A 24,968-nucleotide genomic window follows, 5' to 3' on the forward strand; every position below is an offset into this window, starting at 1 on the left:
GTGGCTCTCTGTCAAATAAATAAAACCCTTAAAAAATATATTAGCAAATCAAATTCAATCCATTAAAAAGATCATTCAGCACAATCAAGTGGAATTTCAGAAATGCAAGGATAGTTTGATATCCACTAATCAATACAATACACATTAACAAAATATAGGATAAAAATCGTATGATTTCAATAGATGCAGAAAAAGCTTTTGACAAAATTCAACATCAGTTCCTGAGTAAAACTCTTAAAGTCGACTTAAAGATAACATCTCAACATAAGAGCTATCTATGACAAACTCACAGCTAACATACTAACAATGGTGAAAGACAGAACTTTTCCTCTAGGACTGGCAATAAAACAAGTAGGTCCACTCTTACCCCTTTTAATTAATATAATACTAGAAGTCCTACCAATAGCATTCAGATGAAACAAAGGCATCCAAATTATTAAGAAAGTCAAATTGCCCCAATTGCAGGTAATATTCTATATATCAAAAACTCTGAAGAACTCAGAGAATTAGAATAAATGCATTCAGTAAAGAGGCAAAATATAAAAAGAATCAATACACAAAAATCTGTTGTATTTCTATATATGCGTAAACTGGCAGAGACAGAAATTAAGATAACACTCCCATTTTTTAGCTGCATCAAGAATACCGATGAATAAATTTAAGCAGGAGGCAAAAGACCTACACTCTGAATGAAAAGAAATATGAATGAAAAGAAATTAAGGATGAGCAGAAGTAAATGGAAAATATGGCCTGCTAATGAATTAGAAGAATGTTAAAATACCCATTTTAACCACCCAAAGGAATATACAAATTCAATGTGATCGCTGTCAAATCCCAATAGTATTTTTCACAGAATGAAAATAATCCTACAATTTATATAGAACCACAAAAGACCGCAAGTAGCCAAAGCTATCTTGCAAAAAAAGAACCAAACTGAAAGCACAACACTCCCACATTCAAACTCTATTACAAACCAATAGTGACCAAAACCATATAGTACAAGCACACACTATAAAATGAATATATTCCTAGAAACAAAATCTTCTAAAACGGAATTGGGAAGAAATAGAAAATCCAAACACAATAATTACCGGTAACAAAATTAAATCTGTAAACAAAAAAAACACCAAAAAAATAAATGTCCATGACCAGATGACTTCAAAGGTGATTTCTATCAAACATTTAAAGAAGAGTTACCTTGGGGCACCGGCTGGCTCAGTCAGAAGAGCATGTGACTGTTGATCTCTGAGTCAAGAGTTTGAGCCCCCATGTTGGGTGTAGAGGTTACTTACATAAATAAAACTTTTTTAAAAAGCTACCTATTCTCTTCAAACTATGTCTAAACCAGACAAAGACACTACAAAACAAGAAAACTACAGGCAAACATCCCTGATGAACATAAATGCAAAAATCCTTAAAATATTAGCAAATCACATTCCAAAATACACTCAAAGATCATGCACCATGATTAAGGGGCATTTATTCCATAGATTAAAGGATTTCACTTGTATGTGGAATTTAAGAAACAAAACCAATGAGCAAAGGGGGAAAAAAAGACTGTTTCTTGCTTTGACTCAAACTATAGAAAACAAACTGATGGTTACCAGAGGGGAGATGGGTGGGTGGCTGGGTTAAAAGGTCATGTGGATTAAGGAGGGTACTTGTTGCAATGAGCACCAGCTGATGCATGGAAGTGTTGATTCACTATATTGTACACCTGAAACTAATATTGTAGGTTGGTTGATTTTAAAACTTAAAAATAAGCACACTATAAAAAATAAGAAGTGGCCTCATGAAGGTGAAAATTTGGCTTTTCTGATATACAGTTCTACTCCTGAGGAAGTCAACACTTCCTATTCATGTTGACTATGTTAATCTATGGTTATTAAACCCACTGGAATATAGAAGAACCAAATATATGGTCTACTCATTTTATTCTGTCAAAATTCAAGAAGAAGAGCTCCAACGTGGGTACAGACCAAGGGCACAATCAGGCCACAGTGCTAAAAGATTGAACCTTCACTGAAAGAAGTGAAGACATTAAAAATCTACCCTCTGAGAAGTGAGCTCTCATATGCTTTTTTTTTTTTTTTTTTTTTGATGCATTTCCTCCCATAGGCTGCTTTTCTCTTAGTGCTCGTTCAGTAAAATTGGCCCAAAGCATTTTTCTCCCTTGGAAATTACTTCAACTATCAGTTTCCTCATTCCCTACTATTCCCCTACCAGTGTTCAGTTGGAAATGGATCGGGGCACAGAGGAGAGGCTTGATGACTGTTAGGTATGACTCTCATCACTCAGATAGAACTCTCAGATCCCATTCTGGATCACTAAATGCCCTAGTTAGGAACAAGTATATTTGCCAGGAATAATCGCCAGCACACATCACAGCTACCAGGATGGCTGTACCCACAGTTGGTGCCAGAAAAAAAATTGGGATCCTGCCTAAGTATCTTTGAGATACACCCAATAGGCATCTGCAAAATGTTATGAGGTAATTCTTTGGGATCAGCAAATATATCTGTCTCTATTACTTCTGCATCATATACACACACACATACACACACACCTATATATTTATATATATTTTTATGTATATATACATATATATTAAACATTTACTCATTTTTTCAAAAGCGAAAAAGAGAGCACATGCATGAGTAGGGGGAGAAGCAGAGTAAAGACAGAAGCAGACTCCCTGCTGAGCATGGAGCCCCACACTGGCCAATCCCATGATCCCAAAATCATGACCTGAGCTGAAATCAAGAGCCTGATGCCCAACCAATTGATTCCAAGTGCCCCTGTGCTTTTCTTATAAGAAGTTATTCTCTCACCCTATAATTAGTCTAAAAATATATTTGTTTATCCCAAACCTATGTCACATCTGGTAGTAAATTAGGTATTTCAGGAAATGCACCTAGTAAGAATATATCAAGTGGCCTGGTGACTTGAAACAAAGGCAATATCCCTTGACACACCTTAGTATGACTCAAGCACCACATCCAATCTGACCAAATAAACATGGCAAAAAAAAATAAATAAATAAAAAATAGGTCAATCAAGTACTACATTTCACTAATAGACTAGATCGTGATTTTACTAGTCTGGGTAGAAATCCTCATTTAGAAAGGCATCCATTCCAAATAGTTCCAATGAGGTCATTAACCACATTGCCCTGAACTCTCTCTCTCTATATATATATATATATAAGGATGGGCAGGTGGCAGGACCCAGACTGGCCAGTTGAAGTACTCCATTCTTCCAGCCACCATGATTGGTTCAGAGATGGGCATATGAACACCAGGTCCACTTTCCTTGTGTGTGATAAAGAGAGATCATAGTTAAATCCTTTTTCATAGGTTTCAATTATGGAAAAAATGACACCATCAACAGCCATCTTTCCCAGCTATGTGAAGGAAGTTGTGTGCAGTGAAAAGAAAACCAAGTCAGCCCAAAGGAGAGCTAATTCTTGAGATAGAAATACAGTCTGAATCTTTTTAGCCCCTATATCTTGCCATGCCTGAAGTACCAGTTCTATTATTGGACTTATTAATTACATGTGACTCTTCTTTCGATGCTTCTTTGACTTACATGTATGCCACCTGCGGATAAAATCTTGAATACTACAACTGCTATGCCTTAAGGGAACAAGCTATTCTTTTTAATCTCACCTTCAAGCCAGTGAATCCCAATCATCATAAGTATACAAGATCATCCCTGGCTCTTTTCCTATGACCTTTAATCATTAAGTGATAAGTAATTATCGTGTTATGACCTTCACATCTACATGGCTCAGAAAACTTATAAAACCCAAAATGACCAAAACTCTTTTGCCTAGATTGTTGTGATCATTTTAATCTGTTTCCTTTCAGTTTGAAAAAGACATACAGGTTCCTAAAGGTAAGATAATATTCCAAGGGGTCTTTCTATTCTACTCTAATTGAACATTAACTTGTGAGTAATTTTCCAGATAAGGAAATACTTTAAGTCTATGATTCTTAAATGTTTCACAGTTGTTCATTTGCTATCTCAAGAAAACAATTCCATCTACAATTATACCTTGGAATAAGCTTGACCAAAGAGGTGCATGACCTATACTCTGAAAACCAAACCACTGATAAATTGAAGACACAAATGGAAAAATATTCTATGCACATGGATTAGAAGAACACTATTAAGATGTCCATACTACCCAAAGCAATCTACAGATTCAATGCGATTCCAACAGCATTTTTCACAGAACTAGAGTACTAAAGCTTGTATGGAACCACAAAAGACCCCAACTAGCCAAGCAATCTTAAGAAAGCTGGAAGTGGGGATCCCTGGGTGGCTCAGCGGTTTGGCGCCTGCCTTTGGCCCAGGGCATGATCCTTGGAGTCCCAGGATCGAGTCCCACATCAGGCTCCCTACATGGAGCTGCCTTCTGTCTCTGCCTGTGTCTCTGCCTCTCTCTCTCTCTCTCTCTCTCTCTCTCTCTCTCATTACTAAATAAATAAAATATTTAAAAAAAAAGAAAGCCGGAGGTATTATAATTTCAGATTTCAAGTCATATTACAAAGCTTTAGTAATAAAAACAGTTTGGTACTGGCACAAAAAAACAGACATATGGATCAATAGAACAGAATAGAGAACCCAGAAGTAAACCTGTGCTTATTTGATTAATTAAGACAAAGGAGGCAAGTGGGGGAAAAAACAGTCTCTTCAATAAATGATACTGGGGACCCTGGACAGCTAACATGCATAAGAATAAGATGCAACCAGTTTCTTACACCATACACAAAAATAAACTCAAAATGGATTAAAGACCTGAAGCCATATGGCTTCTTGAAAAAATAATCCCTTGGACACCAACCACGGAAACATTTTTCAATAATAAAAATAATAATAATAATAATAATAATAATAATAATAAAATAATAAAAAATAATCCCTTGGACACCAACCACAGAAACATTTTTCTAAGTGTCTCCTAAGACAAGGGAAATAAAAGCAAAAATCAACTCTTGGGACTACACCAAAATTGAAAGCTTTTGTACAGTGAAGAAAAATATCAACAAAGAGTAACATAGTCAATGGAATATATTGACAAATGACATATGTGATAAGGAGTTAACACCTAAGTATACCAAGAACTCCTACAACCCAACACCAAAAAGACAAATAATCCAATTAAAAGCTGGGCAGAGGACCTGAACAGACCTTTTACCGAAGAGATACAGACGGCCAACGGACACATGAAAAGATGGTCAACATCACTTGTCATCAGGGAAATGTACATTCAAACAACGAGATATCAGCTCACACCTGTCAGAATGACTTAGTATCCAAAAGACAAGAAGTAACAAGTGTTGGTGAGGATGTTTAGAAAAAGGAGCACTCATGCACTGCTGGTAGGAATGCAGCTTCGTACAGCCACTCTGGAAAACAGTATGGAGGTTCCTCAAGAAATTAAAAATAGGAATACCGTATGATCCAGTAATTCCCACTACTGGATATCTACCCCCAAAAAATGCAGACACTAGTTTGAGAAGCTCTGTGTACCCCTATATTTATTGTAGCATTAGTAAGAATAGCCAACAAGTGGAAGCCACTCAAGTGTCTAACAATAGTTGAATGGATAGTGTTACATACACATACAAAGGAATATCACTCAGCCATAAAACAATGAGATCTTGCATTTTCAACATGGGTGGACCTAAAGGGTATAATGGTAAGTGAAGTAGGTCAGATCAAGAAAAACAAATACCATAGGACTTCACTCATACGTGGAACCTCAGAAACAAAAACAAAAAGACAAAAAGACCGTTAAATACAAAGAACAAACTGGTGGTTACCAGAGGGGAAATGGGTAGGGGGTAGGGCTGGGTGAAACAGATAAAGGAGATTAAGAGCACACTTACCAGGATGAGCACTAGGTAACATAGAATTCTTAAATCTTTATGTTGTACACTGTATGTTATACTCTGATGTAAATAAAATTTTTTAAATGTTTTATTTTTTTGGCTCCCAAGACACCACATTCTCTGCTTTTTCTCCTTCCTCATCATCCCCTCCCCAGTGTCCTTTGCAGGTTCTTCCTCACTTCCCTTACTTTGAAATGTTGAGGTAGCTCTGGATTCAGTTCTTGGGCTGCTTCTTACTCTCCTTAGATGGGATGAGATTTCTTAAATATTTCATGACTTTCAATACCATCTATATACTCACAATATCCTGATTTATATCTGCAGCCTGGACGTCCCCATTCTCCTCCAGATCCTTATATTCAACTGTGTTATAAGACATAGCTATCGGTTCTATCTCCAGTTTAACATGCCCAAAACTGATCTGACATTTATCCAAAACATGTACCTCCCAAAGCCTTCCCCATTTCAGTTAAGGACAACTCCATCATCCCAGTTGCTCAGATCTGAAACCCGAGTCATCTTTGACACTTGTTTTTCTCACACGCCCACATCCTGTCCTTCCACTTCCCACTCTCAGAAGCTCCTCCCCACCCCCAATACCCCATGTTGCTCTTGTATATTTTAAGATTTTCAGTGAAACTGCTTTTAGGGTCACCACCAAACCTGTGTTCCTAAATCTAATGGACTCATGTATACTTTCATCTTAATGGACAATCCAATGCTCTTGGGCTTCTTAGGTTTTTTTCTTGAAAACACTTTCTTCTGTTGGGCTCTAGATGTAAGACCAGATGTCTTCCATTTCTCAAAGGAATTTTTTGTTCAATCTTCTACCTCTTTCAAACCTTTAAAATCTATTCCTTCTCTCCAGATCACGGTCATTCCAATAATTATCTCCTCCTTCTATTGCATTGTGAATGTCTCCCTTTCTTCTGGATCATTCCCATCACCACAAAAATGTATCCTATCTTGAAAAAAAAAAATCCCCTTTGCCTCTTATCCCATCAATTACAACTCCATTTTTATTTTCCAAGAATATACTGTCTGTACTACTTAAAAGGAAAAAATAGAGAGGAAGAACTGGTATCTATGCAGTTGGGCTCTTATCGCAACTGCTCCAAACAGTTCCAATCAAAGCCAAAAGCTTCCATATCGACAAACATGATGGTCATTTCTTGTTTCTCAGCTAATCAGGGGCACTAGACTGTTCAGTACTCACCTTCCTTCACTGTCTTTTTCTCTACTTGACTTCTGGGATCCCCCTCTGCGCCCCTCTTTACTCACCGGCTGCTCCTTCTCATTCTGCTTGAGTAGTTTCCTCTGGACTTCCCCAACCTCAAAAAACTGGAGTAATCCAGAGCCCATTCCCAAACCTCTTTCCCTTTCTCTATTTCCACTCAATCCCCCTAGATGATCTCACCCAGTTTCATACTGTATGTATGACCAACATGCCGTTGATCGCCAAGTTCATACCTTTTCCCTACACCCCTATACTCCTACTTGCTCCACCAACTACTTAAGTATAGGAATTAAGACAGGAACCTTATCATCAATACTATACTCAACAGTACAACAGTGCCTGACATAGCACTCAAAGGTTATCTGTTATTTTTATGACTATTGTAAACTAAATGCCCTTGTGAGAAGATTTCAAAGATAGGGAAGAGTCATTAGCTAATTCCAAGTAGTTGCTGCTTTTGAATCAACTCAATGGTATGAGAGAAAGGCAATTAAAAGACCTAAATGCTTTTTTCCAAGCATGCAGTGATCAAGCAGTTTGGTTTGTTCCAAACTTGAGAACTGGCACATCCAAAGGAAGGAATGGATTATGTATCATTCAGGAAATCTTCTGTGAAAATTTGTTCTCATTCTCAGACTATTAGTAAGATTTGGATAGCATAAATCTCAGGGACATATTCTTAAGAACGAATGTGGAGTTAAAGAATTCTGTGCAGCCATCTCAAAATCAAATCAGATATAGTCCACTGAGCAGAGGTAAAGGTTTGCACAGTCTTGAAAAGAAACCCAAAAAGATCCTAAAAAGGCTCTAGTCCGTGTTTCTTTGAACAAGAGAAAATAAAGAATTTCCCAAATATCCAGGCCACGTAGCAGTTTTTCAAACTATAATCTACGGAACGTCTATGCATTGCAACATGGATAAATCTCACAAACATACTGTTGAGCAGAAGAACCCAGAACCAAAATGAGTCTATCCTACATGCATCCACTTAAATCAGTTTTAGATGAACATGAGGGAACTTTCACAAGTGATGGGAATGGTGGTTATCTTGATTTGGGAGATGGTTATACAGGTGCATAGTCGTCAAAATTTGAACTATTTACTTAAGATCTTTACAATTTAATTTGGTTGCATTTTACATGCATTAAATTAATAAAAGGGTCCTGAAATCAGGGTTCTGGGGCATAGACGGGGAGTGAGAAAGTTAAGGTAAACAGATTTCGTCACTGCACCATCGCTCACTACATTTAATATGTGGCTATGTACTGTAGATGTCTAAGAGAAGGCTATAGGATGCATTATGTTCCAAGTTTACTTGCTCAAGGAATTTCCCACACACATACACTAATATCTATAAGCCACTAACTTAACTGGAAAAAAATTAAGAGCTACAAATACCACCACAGCCATTAAAAAAAAAAATTTTTTTTAAGGATACCTGATTTAAGTAATCATCTTCTAGCAAACACTCCCCAGAATAAACTGGTTGCAAAACATTTCCCTAAATAAAGTCCAGTTAGGTACTCAAATTCTGCCCCAAATAAGTTTCCTGTTGGGGTTGTTGACCTTAAATTCCTTATGAAAGTAGTTAAATAGTCAAGCCACCTGTCTATGGAAGAACTTCTAGTGTATGAGAAGAATCTACTCATCAACATACAATTTTTTTGTTTTGCTTTCCGTTAGACATTAAACTCATCCGGAGTGGCACCGAAGCATTAAAACACAGGTTTAAATATGTAGGCCTTAGGTTCCCCAGGAAGCCAACTCCGACAGACTTGTGGGGGGGGGAGATTGATTGCTGAGAGCTCTCGATCAATACCTGCAGGGGAGCGAGGGAGGCCGGAAGAGGCAGAGAGAGGAGATTAACTGTAATGCAGTCCCAGCAAAGGCCTCAGCAGATCCCATGGAAGCTCTGAAGGGTGGTCCTTCAGCATTGTCCAGCCTTGAAGCAAGGAAGCCAAACTTCTGCATCCTCACAACCGGACCAGTTGTACGCTGGCTGGCCTAGAGGAGAGGCATGACTAAGGGCAAGGTGGCCTCTTTGGCTGAGGGTAATTTTCACAGTGACAATCAACTGAGAGTCATCAGTCACCAACACGTCCACAGCAGGTGGGAGAAAGGAATCTCTGTCCCGAAGGGGGGGCTGAGCTACACACCAGTGTTCACTACAGCAGCCAAGGTACACCCCTCTTCAAAATTCAAGGGTGTTTGACGTCCAAGAAACCATTCCTACCAAATCTAACTCCCATGCATTAATAGGCTCTGCTTGAGTAGTAGCCAGGGGTCTGATTTTTGAACATACTGCTTTGTCTTGGACAAGTATTCATAAAACTCCAAATAATCTCCAATGGCTGCTAACAAAATTATTTCACAGTATAAGCCTCACACCGAGGAATTCATTTAGTAGCTTTGCCATGATAGGAAACCTAGCTGTCCATGAAAACATGAAGCCTGAGAACATCAGATTTCTCTAAGAAACACAGCAATTCATGAAATGAAATTTATCAAAAAGCTTTGGTTTTCTTTTTTTTTTTTTAAGACTTTATTTATTCATGAGAGACACAGACAGAGGGAGAAGCTGGCTCCCTGTGGGGAGCCTGATGTGGGACTCAATCCCGAGGCCCCAGGGCCCTGGGGTCACGGCCTGAAGGCAGATGCTCAACCACTGAGCCACCCAGGTACCCCCAAAAGCCTTAATTTTCTAAGAAAATATTTTTAATCACGTCTCCCTTTGCCTGTCTAATATAGTTAAATTAGTATCCCATGGCACAAAGTAACAAAAAAGGAATTAGAGATCCTTTGCCTCTCCCTGGTCATGCTTTTCAACAAAGGCCATCAACTCATTTATCCTTTCAGAATGCATTGACTGAGGACCTTCCATTGGGAGATACCATGCTCGGTCTTGGAGGTAAAGAGATGTCTAAGAAGTTCACCATCTAATAAGGAAATACGTGTGAACAGGTAAATTATCAGTCACACATTTCATTCAACAAACAGATCTAAGCACTACGTGTGTGACAAACGTGGTCTTCACCCACAGGCAAGCTGAGACTTGATAGAACAGAAAACTTCTGAAGGTGCCGCAGTCTTTGCCTTCCCCGGGGAAGGAGAGCGGTGGAAAGCTTGATCACTGTAAACCAATGATTAGCCTTGTTTTTCTTTTTGGGTTTTTTTTTTTAAGATGTTATTTATTTATTCATGAGAGACACAGAGAGAGAGGGAGAGACACAGGCAGAGGGAGAAGCAGGCTCCATGCAGGGAGCCCGACACAGGACTCGACCCCGGGACTCCAGGATCATGCCCTGAGCCAAAGGCAGGCGCTCCACTTCTGAGCCACCCAGGGGTCCTGATTAGCCTTAGTTTTAATGCTCAAATGCCTGGTATGTTTTAACTCTCAATCAATCCTCCACGCTAGGTATTATTTTTCCCTTTTTACAATGAAGGAAATTAAGGCACTGGGATTCAGCAGCTTAGTCAAGGTCACCCAGGTAGTGAGTGGCAGCAGTGGGATTCAGGGGACTTACCTTCTGAACTGAGGCCTGACAACCGAGTAGGAATTGCCAGATGGATACTAAGAGGGGGTGAGAGCATTCCAGACACAGGGAACTGCAAATCCAAATGCTTTAAAACGATCAACCCGCGAGTTCGTCTGCATGTAGGCTGCTTGCAGAAGAAATCAGGAGTCCAGGCCTGGGGAAGTGGGAGCATAGGGGACAAGGATGGGAGTTGGGTCCTACAAGGGAGAGGCTGAAGGAATGGAAGCACAGGTTGATGGGAGCGATGTCCCTTTTGTCTTAACGACACCAAACAGGAGGCTTAGTAGAAGTGTCACTAACCGTGAAGAACATTAGTTGGGTTAAGCACGTCGGGTTAGATATTTAACGCCCTCATTTTAGTTTGACTACCATCCTGAGGGAGGTACCCCTATATCCCATTTACAGGTGAAAACACAGAGTTTGTTTTTTTTTTTTTTTAAGATTTTATTTAATCATGAGAGACACACAGAGAGAGAGAGGGGCAGAGACACAGGCAGAGGGAGGAGCAGGCTCCATGCAGGGAGCCGGATGGGGGACTCAATCCCGGGACCCCGGGGTCACGCCCTGGGCCAAAGGCAGGCGCTCAATGACTCACCCAGGCGGCCCTTGAGAACACAGAGACTCCAGGAGGACTTAAGGACCAGGGTCTACTGTTTGACTTACAGAGCTGGGTTTCAAGACTAAGGAGCCTGGGCTCCCAGCGCACAGCTGGAGGGGAGGGGGGAGGGGCACAGGGCGGATCCTCCCCACCCCACCCCGGGAGGGAGGCGCTGCAGCCCAGAAGGCAGGTGGGACCTGGGCTAGAGGATGGGAAACCCGAGTGCACGCAAGTGGCAGTGGACACTAGGGCCCCGCAGGTGAAGGAGGGGGCTGCGGCTGGAGCCACGCTGAGTGCACCCACCCAGGGGAGGGGTGGAGAGATGCCCCAGGGCCCGGGCAGGTGGGGGGGGGGCAGAGGGGGATGCGGAGGCCCCAGGTAGGCAGCTGGGTATGTAGAGGGGAGCGGAGAGGAGTCACCCGGGACGGGGTCCAGCTAGGTGCAGAGACGCAGGGAGCAGATCTGGGGCAGCCCTAGGTGGGGCTGGAACCTAGGAGCCCCCCGCCATGGGGGCGACACTCCTCAGTGGGGTCGGAGCAGACCCGGAGGCCCGGAGTCTGCACCTGCACCCGCGGGCGCAGCTCCTGGTCCCCACACGGCAGGAGGGGGCCTCAGATCCTCCGGGAACCTTCTGCTCCACGCGTGAGGCTCCGAATGAACGAGCTCTCTCTCGGGCAAAGCGCTTCCAGGGAAGACTAGTCCGTTGCACGGTACATGCTTGGAATAAGTTCCAAAAAAAAAAAAAAAACCAGCAGCCCTGGTGCGGATAGTTGGGGGCGCCCCGGGTGCCTGAGCGCCCAGCCCCCCCGACGCCGCCCACCGCACCTGCGCCCCCCCCCCCGCGCACCTGCCCCGCCTCCGCGTCAAACGCCGCCTCTCCAGCGTCTCACATTAAAAAAAAAAAAAAAAGAAAGAAAAGCCACAAACTTCCCCAGGTTAACGTGGAGCCGAAAAGAGAAACAAGGGTGGGGGGGTGGGGGCGGGGGCGGGGGGGGTGGAATGAAAACCACTACCCCCGCGGGGCCCGCCGCCCGGCTGTGGCCGCCCCCGCGTCTGGCCCGCGGACCGAGGGGGCGGGGAGCGCGGGCGCCCTCCTGGGCATCCCCCCCGCGGCCACAGGGTCCCGCGCTGGGCTCGCGTCCGCGTGCCGGGAGGGGCTCCCCGGGGGGCTCCCGGAGGCTTCTCACCCGCGCCGGCTCGGCCGAGCCCACGGGGGCGGAGGGGGGCGCCGGGCTGGGCCCACGGGAGGGGTGGGGGGGCGCCGGGCTGAGCCCACGGGGGGCGGAGGGGGGGTCGCCAGGCTGAGCCCTGGGGGGTACCGGGATGAGCCCTCGGGCGGGGAGGGGGGAGCGGTCACCCGGCTAAGCCCTGGGGGGGAGGGGGGGCCCTACTGAGCCCGGGGGGGGGTCACGGGGCTAAGCCCACGGGAGGGGAGGGGGGCACCGGGCTGAGCCCACTGTGGAGGCGGAGGGGGGTCGCCGGGCTGAGCCCAGCGTGGGTGGGGGGTACCGGGCTGAGCCCTCGGGCGGGGAGGGGGAGTGGTCACCGGGCTGAGCCCTGGGGGGCGAGGGGGCGCCCAACCGAGCCCGGGGGGGGGGGGTCACGGGGCTGAGCCCACGGGAAGGCGGGCTGTGGTCGCCCGGCCGAGCTCCCGGGCGGGGAGGGGGAGTGGTCACCGGGCTGAGCCCTGGGGGGCGAGGGGGCGCCCAACCGAGCCCGGGGGGGGGTCACGGGGCTGAGCCCACGGGAAGGCGGGCTGTGGTCGCTCGGCCGAGCTCCCGGGCGGGGAGGGGGGAGCGGTCACCCGGCTAAGCCCTGGGGGGGAGGGGGGGCCCTACTGAGCCCGGGGGGGGGTCACGGGGCTGAGCCCACGGGAGGGGAGGGGGGCACCGGGCTGAGCCCACGGGAGGGGAGGGGGTCGCCCGGCTGAGCCCACTGGGGGGGAGGGGGTCGCCCGGCTGAGCCCACTGTGGAGGCGGAGGGGGGTCGCCGGGCTGAGCCCAGCGTGGGTGGGGGGTACCGGGCTGAGCCCTCGGGCGGGGAGGGGGAGTGGTCACCGGGCTGAGCCCTGGGAGGCGAGGGGGCGCCCAACCGAGCCCGGGGGGGAGGGGTCACGGGGCTGAGCCCACGGGAAGGCGGGATGTGGTCGCCCGGCCGAGCTCCCGGGCGGGGAGGGGGAGGTGGGGATCTCCGGGCCGAGCCCACGGGCGGGGGCGGGGTGGGGGCGGGGGGCGGGGGGCGGGGGCCGCACGCCCAGACCGCGCAGCGCTGCCAGCGGCTCCACTCGCGCACGCAGTTTTGAAGTCAGCAAAACAGAAATCCAATTACCGCCCCATTATGCCGCGCGACGCGGGAGGAGCAGGGCCCGTGCGGCGGCCTCGGGAGCAGGACGCCGGAGCCGGTCTCAGGTGCGGCCCCCGGGGACCGACCTAAGTGCCCCGCCGCGTCGCATCTCCGAGCGCACCTGCTCTCCGGCTCGAGACGGCGCGTGGCCACGACGTTCCCAATGTCGAGGCGGATCTCCCCGCGTGGGAACTTGTCTGCCCCCGTTTGCTCACGGCCGCTGCTCTCCTCCTGCGCGCGGGGCACGGTGCGAGCTGCGGCTCCCGACGGCGGCCGCGGCGGGTGAGCCCCGAGGCCGGGGACGGCGCCCCGAGCACCTGCCGCGACCCCGGGGTGTCCGGACCTGCGGGTCCCGGAGCCGGTGCGCGCCCCGCCCCGCCCCCCCCGTCCCCCGCCCCCTGCCGCCTCCGCCCGGGAGCGCACGCGGTGCCCGGACTGCGGAGGCCCAACCAGTGGCACCAGCGTCACCGGCGGACCGAGGCAGGGCCCATGGGACGCCCGGGAACCACAAAACTTTTCTTTTCCGGCCGGGATCCCAGCCTTCTCCCGGAATGCTCGAAACTCTGCAACGTCTGTGTTAAAAAGTTCAGTCTGCTTTTTTTGACCTTGCTTTGAAGGAAAACCAAAAAAAAAAAAAAAAAAAGAAGAAGGAAAGAAGTGACACCCAACAAGACTCCACTAACGTTGTGAAGGGAGGAGATCCAAAGAGTCACTGCAGTCCAGCTCCCGGGGGGACAATGGGAGAAAGGAGGCGACCGCAGGAGCCCAGCAGGTGCGCCCGCTGCCGTGTGACAGAGACAGGGGACAGGGGGACGCAGGGCCAGCCGAGGCTCTAACTTGTGACTTTCTCTGGACTTCGTGCGCTCCGGATTCCGGCTGAGACATGGATGTCCTCTTTGAGGATGATGCTCCTTTGAGCCCAACCACCAGCTCCTTAATGCCATCAGACGGGGACCCAAGGCTCTACGGCCACGACCTGAACGCTGGAGACGCGAACGCTTCGGATGCATTTAACTGGACAGTGGATGCAGAAAACCGAACCAACCTCTCCTGCGAGGGCTGCCTCTCGCCACCATGCTTCTCCCTACTTCATCTCCAGGAAAAAAACTGGTCGGCTCTGTTGACAGCGGTCGTGATTATTCTGACCATTGCTGGAAACATACTCGTCATCATGGCAGTGTCCCTAGAGAAAAAGCTGCAGAACGCCACCAACTATTTCCTGATGTCACTTGCCATAGCTGATATGCTGCTGGGTTTCCTTGTCATGCCCGTGTCCATGCTAACCATCCTATATGGTGAGTGGCAGCAGCCTCCCAGCTGTACCCGCCGGGTACGCGCAGCATGTGCATGCTCCGAGCAGATGAGCCGGGCCCAGGGGCCCAGCTGACCACCAGGGTTTATTCATAGACCAGGGGCTCCCCTGTTACACTCCTCCAGTCTCAAAGTGAGCTTGCACGTTCGAAAAGCTCAGACAACCTATTATCACCGGAGAGTGTTGTGCTTTGGGACAAGGACGCTGTAATGTAGTCACTTTAAGTGCCCCCGACAGAGTCGTCCGGCAGTAATTTATCTGTCATCCTGAAGCCACTTGCTTTCCGCCTCTATGTATGCCCAGATCTTCCAGCCTTCAGCACAGAACAGGTGGTGGTTGTTGTTGTTGCTGTTGCTGTTGTTGTTGTTGTGTCTTTGTCACACACAGTTTTCAGCACTTCTAACGGAGTGGGTAAGACCTTCCCAGGTCCCTGGGAACACTAGTGGGACACAGTTGGGTTTAATGCTAAGATATGCACCCTCTGCCTCAGAGTGAATGAATTATTCCAGTTTCTGCCGTCCCCGCCCACCCCCCTACCCCACCCCCACCCCCAGTAGTTAATTTGGAAGTTTGCCTTTGAATGACCCCCTCAACTCCTGGAGAGTAACCATCTCCCGTCAACTCCCCGCAGTGTGTTTGGGAGGAGGGTGGAAACCGGTGGGGAAGGCACTGATGAGTCCTGCGCTCTCCACCAACCAGCCCGGGGACGGTCAGACCCCTCAGCCGGGAGCAGAATGCCATGCTCTTTTCCAGTTATGAGCAATACAGCCGGATTTCTTTCAAAAAGAACATTTAGGGAGGGGGAAAAATATATTTAGGCTGCTGACACAGGCCCGTAGCCGTCACCCGGAGCTAGAAATGCTTTGTAAGAGCTGAGTCTTGGGGGCTCAGAATACACAGGTGTATGCATCACCCGAGCCCGCGAGGAGAGGAGGAGGGGGGTGCAGGGGGGAAGGAGAGGGGCAACGGGGAGCAGGTGCCGGGGTGCACCGGGTGGAAAGCGCTCAGGGCAAGGCCAGCCCCCCTCCCTGCTGCACCGCTCAGCCGACACCCCAGAATGATTTCATCAAATTCGCCTGCGGTTCCCGGACACGCCTCCTAGACCCCACCGCCGCGTCCAAGGCAAAGCCCGGGAGTGGGGCCTGGCTCCCAGGGGTCCCGGAAGGGCACCCAGCCCGCTGCAGGGGGGATGGGGGGCCGGGCCGCGGGGGCGGGGGGGCGCGACCCCGGGGCAGGTGAGGAGCAGAGGCGGCGAGGCCCGCTCGGGGTGCAACGGCGCCCCCTGGCGGCGGGCGCTCGCAGCGGCGAGCGGCAGCGGGAGCCGCGCCCCCTCCCGGGACCGCCCCCCACCCCCCCCCCACCCCCAGCCCGACTCCCGCAGACCTGAGCCCCAGGGCCGACCTCCGCTGCGAGCTCACCGAGGGCGGCGAGGCTCTCGTTTCAGCTCAAGTTTGTGCGTGCGGGTGGGTGTGCAAATACAATCAGAGAGAAGGGCCTTAAGCTAGGACAGCGAGCAGGATGCAAGCCTAAGCCTAGCGGGGGGCACTCGGGAGGTGGGTTTGCAAACGCAGGGGTCGTGCAGCCTCGTGGGCCTGGGCTTGTGTAAAGAAACGGCGACGCTCTGTGACCTGCCCTGTCACAGGTGCTCGGTGCAGCTCGCTGGCGCGGCCACCAAAACACTTTGGGTTTGCGGGACCCCTCGACGCCCCTGTACATCTACGACAGGGCACGTAGCATATGCATCGTGCACCCCCCTCCTGTGGTGCTTCGCGTATTGGCATCCTCATCCTCGGGGGAGCTTTGGAACTTGGGGCCCAGCTCTGCCCCCCTCCTGAGCACCGGAGGAAAAGCGCTGCCGCTGATTCCAGAGTGTTACCCCGGGCCAGCAGCCCCCCCCCGCAAACGTGTTAGAAATGACTCTCTCCTGCCCCACTGCACAGTCCAGAATCACAAGCTCCGGGGGGGGGGCCCAGCAGCACCATTTTATTTTATTCTATTATTTTATTTTATTTTATTTTATTATTTTATTTTATTTTATTTTATTATTTCATTTCATTTCATTTTACTTCATTTTATTTTTACTTTATTTTATTTGTATTTTATTTTATTTTATTTTATTTTATTTTTATTTTACTTTATTTTATTTTGTTATTTTGTTTTATTTTATTTTTATTTTTTATTTTTTATTTTATTTTACTTTTACTTTATTTTTTATTTTATTTTTATTTTACTTTTACTTTATTTTTTATTTTATTTTATTTTTATCTTACTTTATTTTATTTTTTATTTTATTTTACTTTTACTTTATTTTTTATTTTATTTTATTTTATTTTTTATTCTATTTTACTTTATTTTATTTTTTATTTTTATTTTTATTTTATTTTATTTTAATAATACATTTATTTTTTATTGGTGTTCAATTTGCCAACATACAGAACAACACCCAGTGCTCATCCCGTCAAGTTCCCCCCTAAGTGCCCGCCACCCAGTCACCCCCACCCCCCGCCCCCCTCCCCCTCCACCACCCCTAGTTCATTTCCCAGAGTTAGGAGTCTTTATGTTCTGTCTCCCTTTCTGATATTTCCTACCCATTTCTTCTCCCTTCCCCTCTATTCCCTTTCACTATTATTTATATTCCCCAAATGAATGAGACCATATAATGTTTGTCGTTCTCCAATTGACTTATTTCACTCAGCATAATACCCTCCAGTTCCATCCACGTCGAAACAAATGGTGGGTATTTGTCGTTTTTATTTTACTTTATCTTATTTTTTCATTTTATTTTATTTTATTTTTATTTTTTATTTTATTTTTATATTACTTTATTTTTATTTTACTTTATTTTTTCATTTCATTTTATATATTTTATTATTTTATTTTATTTTATTTTATTCTACTTTGTTTTATTATTTTCCAGCAGCACCATTTTAAGACCCTGTCTAGGACACTCTGAGATTTGCTAAAGTTTGAGAACCACTGCTCTTGAACACTTATGACGACAAGAGCACCATACTTTTCTGGTGGGTTTCACACACACACATACACACACATACACACACATATACACCGAAATCTGAGCTGAATACCTAAAGCTTTATGTAATTATTTTTCCGAATAATAATATTCCCAATCTGGACTTTTTAATCATTTATTTATTCACACCAACAGCATTTGAGAGACCATCAAATGACATCCCCGTGTGCGCAGTTCTAATGAGCAAGAGGTGGGCTGAACCCCAGGGAACCCAAAGTACATCAAATATGTGAATTGAGTACAGGCGCTGCCCAGCAAGAGGCACCGTAATAGAGGGGCTCAAAAGACAGCGGGACTTCTAACTCATTAAAAACAAAGAGAAAAGGTAGATGTGAGGGGGCACAGGAAGAGAAATCCCGCAGACAGCCCAATTTTTATTTAGCACAACACACTGGCTTAATTCCAGCCACCAGAAATTTCTTAAACCCTGTATTCTCCAGCGAGTGTGACCTTACCATACTTAAGTACAATTGTTTTAGGATCTTTAAAATATTGAAGAGTCTCGTGTTGCCCTTTGCCACCCCCTGCGCCCCCCCCCATGGAAACCCTCCTGGCAGGGTGGGCTCCACACACCATGGGCGCCCCAGGTCCCTCACTGACACTAACCTTCCGCATCACAGGTTACCGGTGGCCTCTGCCTAGCAAACTGTGTGCCGTGTGGATCTACCTGGACGTGCTCTTCTCCACGGCCTCCATCATGCACCTGTGCGCCATCTCGCTAGACCGCTACGTTGCCATCCAGAACCCCATCCACCATAGCCGATTCAACTCCAGAACTAAGGCATTTCTGAAGATCATTGCTGTCTGGACCATATCAGTGGGTAAGTGGGGACAGAATTGCAACGGGGGGCGGGGGGAATGACCATTCGCGCCTTCCAACGAGACTCGTTCTGTTTTGTGGCACTAAAACCTGACACGGTGACTAGGGGGGTTTTGTGGTCGTTGCCGCAAGGTAGGTTGTACTGTGGCAATTACCAGATTTGCTGTAGGAAGAAAAAGTCTATGAAGGTCCCTGGCCCGTAATGTAAGTCTGCACAGTTAAGAACAGGTGCACCTATGGAGCCAACCTGGGGACTGTCTGTGCTGTGGCCACTTCCAAATGCTCTGCGCCCCCATCTCACACCTTCAGATTCACTACTCTAACCCCTGAGCTCCCCCAGAGACCTCCTCGTTTATCATCACTGGACTTGTCAATTCAAGACAGCAGATCCCCATGCTGGAGGATACACAGCTTCTGGAGGCCAGAGAAGGTACCAGGTGCCGTGACGCAGAGGGAGAAGGTGAGGACGGAGGGGCAAGGCCCCCACAGGCATTTCCGCCTGCCCAGTACCTCCTCCTGTTATGTCACCACACCCCAGAAGCTTCCAGCACACTTCACTTACTGAGTACACATCCACCTCTCACCAGGATTGACCTTCTGTCAATATTGCTTGTCACCCAACAAGCAGGAAAGCCCAGGTCATGGAAGCCAAAGGGACAGCTCCCAGGTAGCTAAGTCAATGGCACCTGTCACCTTCGGAGCCTTGGTTTATAACCAAAAGTTCCCTGGGGTTTCTTCTCAAGCTGCAAAGCTTTTCGGCCAAGAACACTGCACCTGCTTATGACCACAGAGATACCAGCATCTACTGACATGACAGATCGCAGGAGTTGACACCAAAAACGGAGCCCACCCCCAGCTTTGTAATAAAAATCCAAGTTAACAACAGACACACTAGGACATTTGGTGTGTTTCAGTTCCTGTTTGCCTTGCTGCTGAAGAGGTCCTCTGTGGAGTTGGTAGCCCATTTTTTTAAAGATTTTATTTATTTACTCATGAGAGACACAGAGAGAGAGGCAGAGACACAGGCAGAAGGAGAAGCAGGCTCCATGCAGGGAGCCCGACGTGGGATTTGATCCCGGGTCTCCAGGATCACACCCTGGGCTGAAGGAGGCGCTAAACCCCTGAGCTACCCAGGTTGCCCAATAACCCAAGTAATTTTTATGGATGAGCAACAAGTGAAATGGGGTCCGGCCAGTGAAATGACCTCCTCAAGACCCCACAGCTTGGAAATAGGACAGTGCTGATTTTATGACGGAAATGCTAGTGGTTGGAAGACCTTATGCTTATTTGATCGGTTAGAGAACCAAAGCATAGAGAGGTCTTGCGGCTTGCGGATCAGCTCTCCGACCAGTGGCAGGGCCAGGACCCCAAACCTCCGGCACCAAGTTCTTAATGCTGACTGACCGCCTACTTTAGGAAACCATCTCTGCTATACATGCACACACACACACACACACACACACACACACACCCTCATGGTTTCTGGGCCTGGACAATCTTGGGCTCATTCTAGTAGGAGCGAGAGAATGAAGGCCTAGTGGCTCTCAATCCCAGCCACACCAAGGAATCCTTGGGGAGCATTGTGATTTAGTTGGCCCATGGTAAGGTGACCAAGGTGCAACCAGCAGTAAGGACCACCTCAACACATGTGTTTAGCAAAGGTGGGCAAACATGCAAATGAAGCAAACCATGCCATTGTCAGGTTTCTTCTAGTTTTACGCTTTTATGCTCTCCTGTTGGTGAGACAGACCGTGAGAGAGTCACCCATCTTTTACCTTCTGCCCTACTGACACCCGTTGCTCCATCTTAGGGTCAAGCTCAATAGTGCTACTAGTAAAGGCTGTTTCTGAGCCAAGACTACCAACCTACAGGGTCTAAGGCGCCTTACAGAAAAGAAACTGCAGATAAGCTGCACAGGGTGGCATCGCTCCACTCACCTATCACTCCAGGAGACAGGCAGGCCGGCTTGGTTGTGGGGGTGCTAGCAGGAGCCGTCATCATCATCAACATAGCTACTGTGGTGCTTAGCACGGACTATACTAAGAGGAGTAAGATAGATGTTTGGAGGCCTCCGGTGAGGTGGTGGAAGAAGGCAGATAAGGAAACAAAAAAGCTGAGGTTACACAGGCTCTATAACCACGAGTCTGAGATATGAGACTGAAGAGATGGCCATTGGGAAAGGTTCAAAAAAAAAAAATTTCTAAACCAAGAACCGGAAGGTGCTTAGCCCAAATATCCTGAATTTTCCTCTAGTGTTCCCATTTCTGTTTTACATTTAGATACTTAGTCCAGATGGAATTTTGCATATACAATCTATCATGTTCTTCTACCAATGTGTACAGTTCTTTATAGCATCTATTGATATATCAGTAGACGGAAGAGGAGAAACTCTTCGTTTTCTTGATAGATTTGAATTTGAACGGACCTTGCCTTCCTGAAATATATTCATAAATTAAATTGGTTTGGGATTACTTTGTTAGTTGGGTTATTATTCTTACAAAGTTTCTTTTCCTAGCTATAGTAAATAAATTTGGGTCATTACTGTTTTTTTTTCCCCACTGTGGTCTACAAATATCTAAGTAGGAATATTCTTTTAAAGGTTACGTGGAACTTAGTTCTAAGTCTCTGTCCCCCTGGTACCTTTTCAGATATTATCTTTAATTACAACTCTAGGCTTTCTTCGGCTGCTATTTGCATCTTCTAGCTTATCTTGGGTTATTAGCTCCGTACAAAGTTGAAATTATCTTTTATATTGATTCGTCGTTATTAAATGTAATTCTTCTTGCCTTAATGTCTACTTCATCTGATATTAATAGAGCTATGCTTTGGGTTATCATTCTCTGAATATATCTTATTCTATCTTATTACTGTCATTTCTTTCTGATTTAATATTTAAAGTATATTGCTTATAAACAGTGCAAGTTTTTAAATCCAATCTTTATCTTTTAATTGGAAAATTTTACTCCATTTATATTTAATGGAGCCCAGGTACATAGTATTCGGGTTTATAAATTCTATTATTCTTTCTATTGTCCCATTTATTCTATATTCTAGTTTCTATCCTTGCCTTTCTGTGGTCTGATCAAGAATTCATTGGTCTCCTTTATAAGCTTGTTATCCATTCTTTTAAATTCTCATAGTGATTTTTTTTTTACTTAATAGTCTAACACGAATTACTTTTAACATTTCTTAGACAGTGGAAAACTGTAGACTATTTTAACTTCATTTACCCATGTCTTCCGTGTTTTTTCCTATTGTCTAATGTTAAGTACCCTTCTAAAACCCGTAGGACCTAAGTGTTCTAGTCACTATTTCCCACCTATTGACCCTTTCTGTTGCCATTCGTTGCTTTTGTCATTTCCATGATTCTGCCTAAGTTCAATACTCCTTACTTCTGAAGAATTTTAGAATAACCAGGTAGTTTTCTTTCAGTTTACTGTTCTAAACATCTTTATTTTTGCCTTCATTTTAAGCAAATTTTTGCTTAATACACAATTCAAGGTTTCTACTTCTCCAACTATTTTTTTAACATTTTATTTATTTATCCATGAAAGACACACAGACAGAGAGAGAGAGAGAGAGAGAGAGAGAGGCAGAGACAGGCAGAGGGAGAAGCAGGCTCCATGCAGGGAGCCTGATGTGGGACTCATGGATTGGGACTCTAGGATCACGCCCTGGGGCAAAGACAGGCGCTAAACCTCTGAGCCACCCAGGGATTCCCCTTCTCCAACAATTTAGAAGTGTTATTCCAAAGTTCTGGCTTATAGAATTTTGTTTGATTGTGAGAACTCAGCTGTCAGACTTACCGGTGTCCCTTAGAAATCACCATCTCTTGCCACCCTCTGGTGCTTTAGGATTTCTTCTTTGTATCTTAGCAACTTTAATGTGATGTGCATAGATGTGCATTAGCTTTGGTTTGCCCTGCGTGGTGTTTATATCCATCCTTTGTTATTCAATGCTTTTGGTTAATTTAGCAACATTCTTGGCCATTATCTTTTCCAGTGTTACTTCTTCCACCTTCTCCCTCCCTGATACGTTTCTTGGACTCCAGTTTCACAGATGGGAGAAATCTTACCCATGGTTATGCCTCAAACAACTTTTCTACATTTTTCCATCTTTAAGCCTTTAGTCCATCCAAGTAGTTTTATTCCTTTTTCTTCTGGATTAATCATCCTCACCCCACCTACTTATAATTTGCCACTCAACAAATGTATTATAGCCTTAATAAGTCACTGTATTTCCAGTTTTAAAATGCCCATTTGATTGTATTTAGTTCTCTGGAATGATTCTCCATGTTTTCACCTGTTTTCTTAAATGTTAATCACAGGTGTCTGGATAGCTAATCACCTGGGATATTCTATTTTCTGGGGTCTTTTTCATTTTGGCTATTAGTACCCCTTGTATTTTTTTATTGAATACTGGACACTGCTTTTTAAAAATGTGAATATTCTTGCTCAGAAAGAGGTGCTTTAGCGTTAGCAGGCAGTTACAATAAATGCCCTTAACCCAATCAAGGATGGAGTTTATTTAAGGCTGGCTTTTCATAAACACTGGTGTTTAGTTTATCCTTACACCTAGGGTATATTCCTTCATGGCCTCAGATGAAAGCCTGAGGTGTTCTCAGCACTACGAGACTGCTACTAACTCTTCAGCTACTCAGCCTTTCAGTCTATCCCCCTAACAGACTGATAGATGACTAACTGGGAAATAGTCTAATACCTTCTTTCTCTCTTCCCTTCACTCCAGAATCTTAATTCCTGAAACCTGGCTAAGTATCCAGAACTCCAAATTTTGATCTTTCTAAATCCTGGAGACAAGGTTTTGGGCCTTGAGCTCTGCTTTATTCGAAACTAGTATTACAGACCTCTTCCTCATTTGAGATTCTTCATTGCATCTTTTCTCATCTCATTTTTCTCCCATCTTTTTTCCTTTCATATTTTTACATTTTTAAAACACAATCTTCCTACCTCTGCCTTTTGAGAAAGAAATTCAGCCTGTCTACATCACTGTCATGACTGACAAAAATCACTTTTATTCTTCCCGTCTTCTACTTCAAAGATTTCCTCTGTAACAGTTCATTTTCCTTATTTCATGTGTTACTGACTTGTATAAGGTCATCCTTCCCTTCACCCCATGCTAATAAGTTTGAATTATTTGGCTTTTCTGTTCATTATTGCAGTTCCATCCCAAATCATTGCTCTGATATCTCTCTTAAAAGATCATAAATAATCCAACAAGGCTGTTTTATTTCCTCATTCACCCTGAGTCTCAATTTAGACTTCTGTGTAATTTTAAGATAACTTAGTAGTACAATAGCTTTTTAAGTAAATCAAAGAAATGGACAAACTATAAAGACATTGCTGACTACATAAGAAAGAATTTTATGACTAAAAATAGAAGCAAAATCAAAAGAAAAATTTCAGTGCATGAACAGACCAAGGGTTGATATTCCTAACCTACAAAGAGGACCTACATTCCAATCCACAAAAAGACAACCCAATAGGGAAAGAAATATGAATATGAACAGAAACATGAAATGGACAATATACGGAAAAGTGGACAACAGATGGATTGGAGAATGCTTAGTTTCTTCAACAGTCATGGAAATGTAAGACGATGTATTACCATTGTTCACCTAATTAGGCAAAATTAAAATAAGTGGAAACACCCAGAGTGATACCCTATGTATGCTCATATCCTACTTGTGCGAATATAAATTGTCCTTGGACAATCTAGCCAAAGTTGTTTTTTTTTTTGTTTTATTATTTATTTATTTATTTATTTATTTATTTATTTATTTATTTATTTATTTATTTATTTATGATAGTCACACAGAGAGAGAGAGAGGCAGAGACATAGGCAGAGGGAGAAGCAGGCTCCATGCACCGGGAGCCCGATGTGGGATTCGATCCCGGGTCTCAGGATCGCGCCCTGGGCCAAAGGCAGGGGCTAAACCGCTGCACCACCCAGGGATCCCCCAAAGTTATCATTTGACCTACCAGTCCTACTTCAGATTGTCTTTCCTACAGAAAAACAAAAGTACATGTAAGGACCTTTAATGCAGTCACCTCCGAAATTAGCAGAAAAGTAAGAAGGTTGGATTATGGTTTGCTGAACTGGCTTTATCCTATTTACACAGCATTTCACAGCTCTTAAGAATATTGAGATAGAGTTATTGGATGTTTGACT

At 45.6% G+C, this 24,968-nt stretch overlaps 1 protein-coding gene across 1 annotated transcript in view; it reads left to right on the plus strand.

Moving 5' to 3' along the window:
• Nucleotides 1-14,271: 14,271 nt before the first annotated feature.
• HTR2A (5-hydroxytryptamine receptor 2A) overlaps nucleotides 14,272-24,968 on the plus strand; it is a 57,337-nt gene continuing 46,640 nt past the window's right edge. The window contains exons 1-2 of the mRNA XM_055336002.1: nucleotides 14,272-14,909; nucleotides 18,580-18,780. Coding sequence (XP_055191977.1) covers nucleotides 14,498-14,909; nucleotides 18,580-18,780 — 613 coding nt within the window. The 5' untranslated portion in view covers nucleotides 14,272-14,497. The remainder of the gene's footprint in view (nucleotides 14,910-18,579; nucleotides 18,781-24,968) is intronic.

This window comes from Nyctereutes procyonoides, unplaced genomic scaffold (assembly GCF_905146905.1).
Source record: "Nyctereutes procyonoides isolate TBG_1078 unplaced genomic scaffold, NYPRO_anot_genome, whole genome shotgun sequence".
Classification (NCBI taxonomy): Eukaryota; Metazoa; Chordata; class Mammalia; order Carnivora; family Canidae; genus Nyctereutes; species Nyctereutes procyonoides.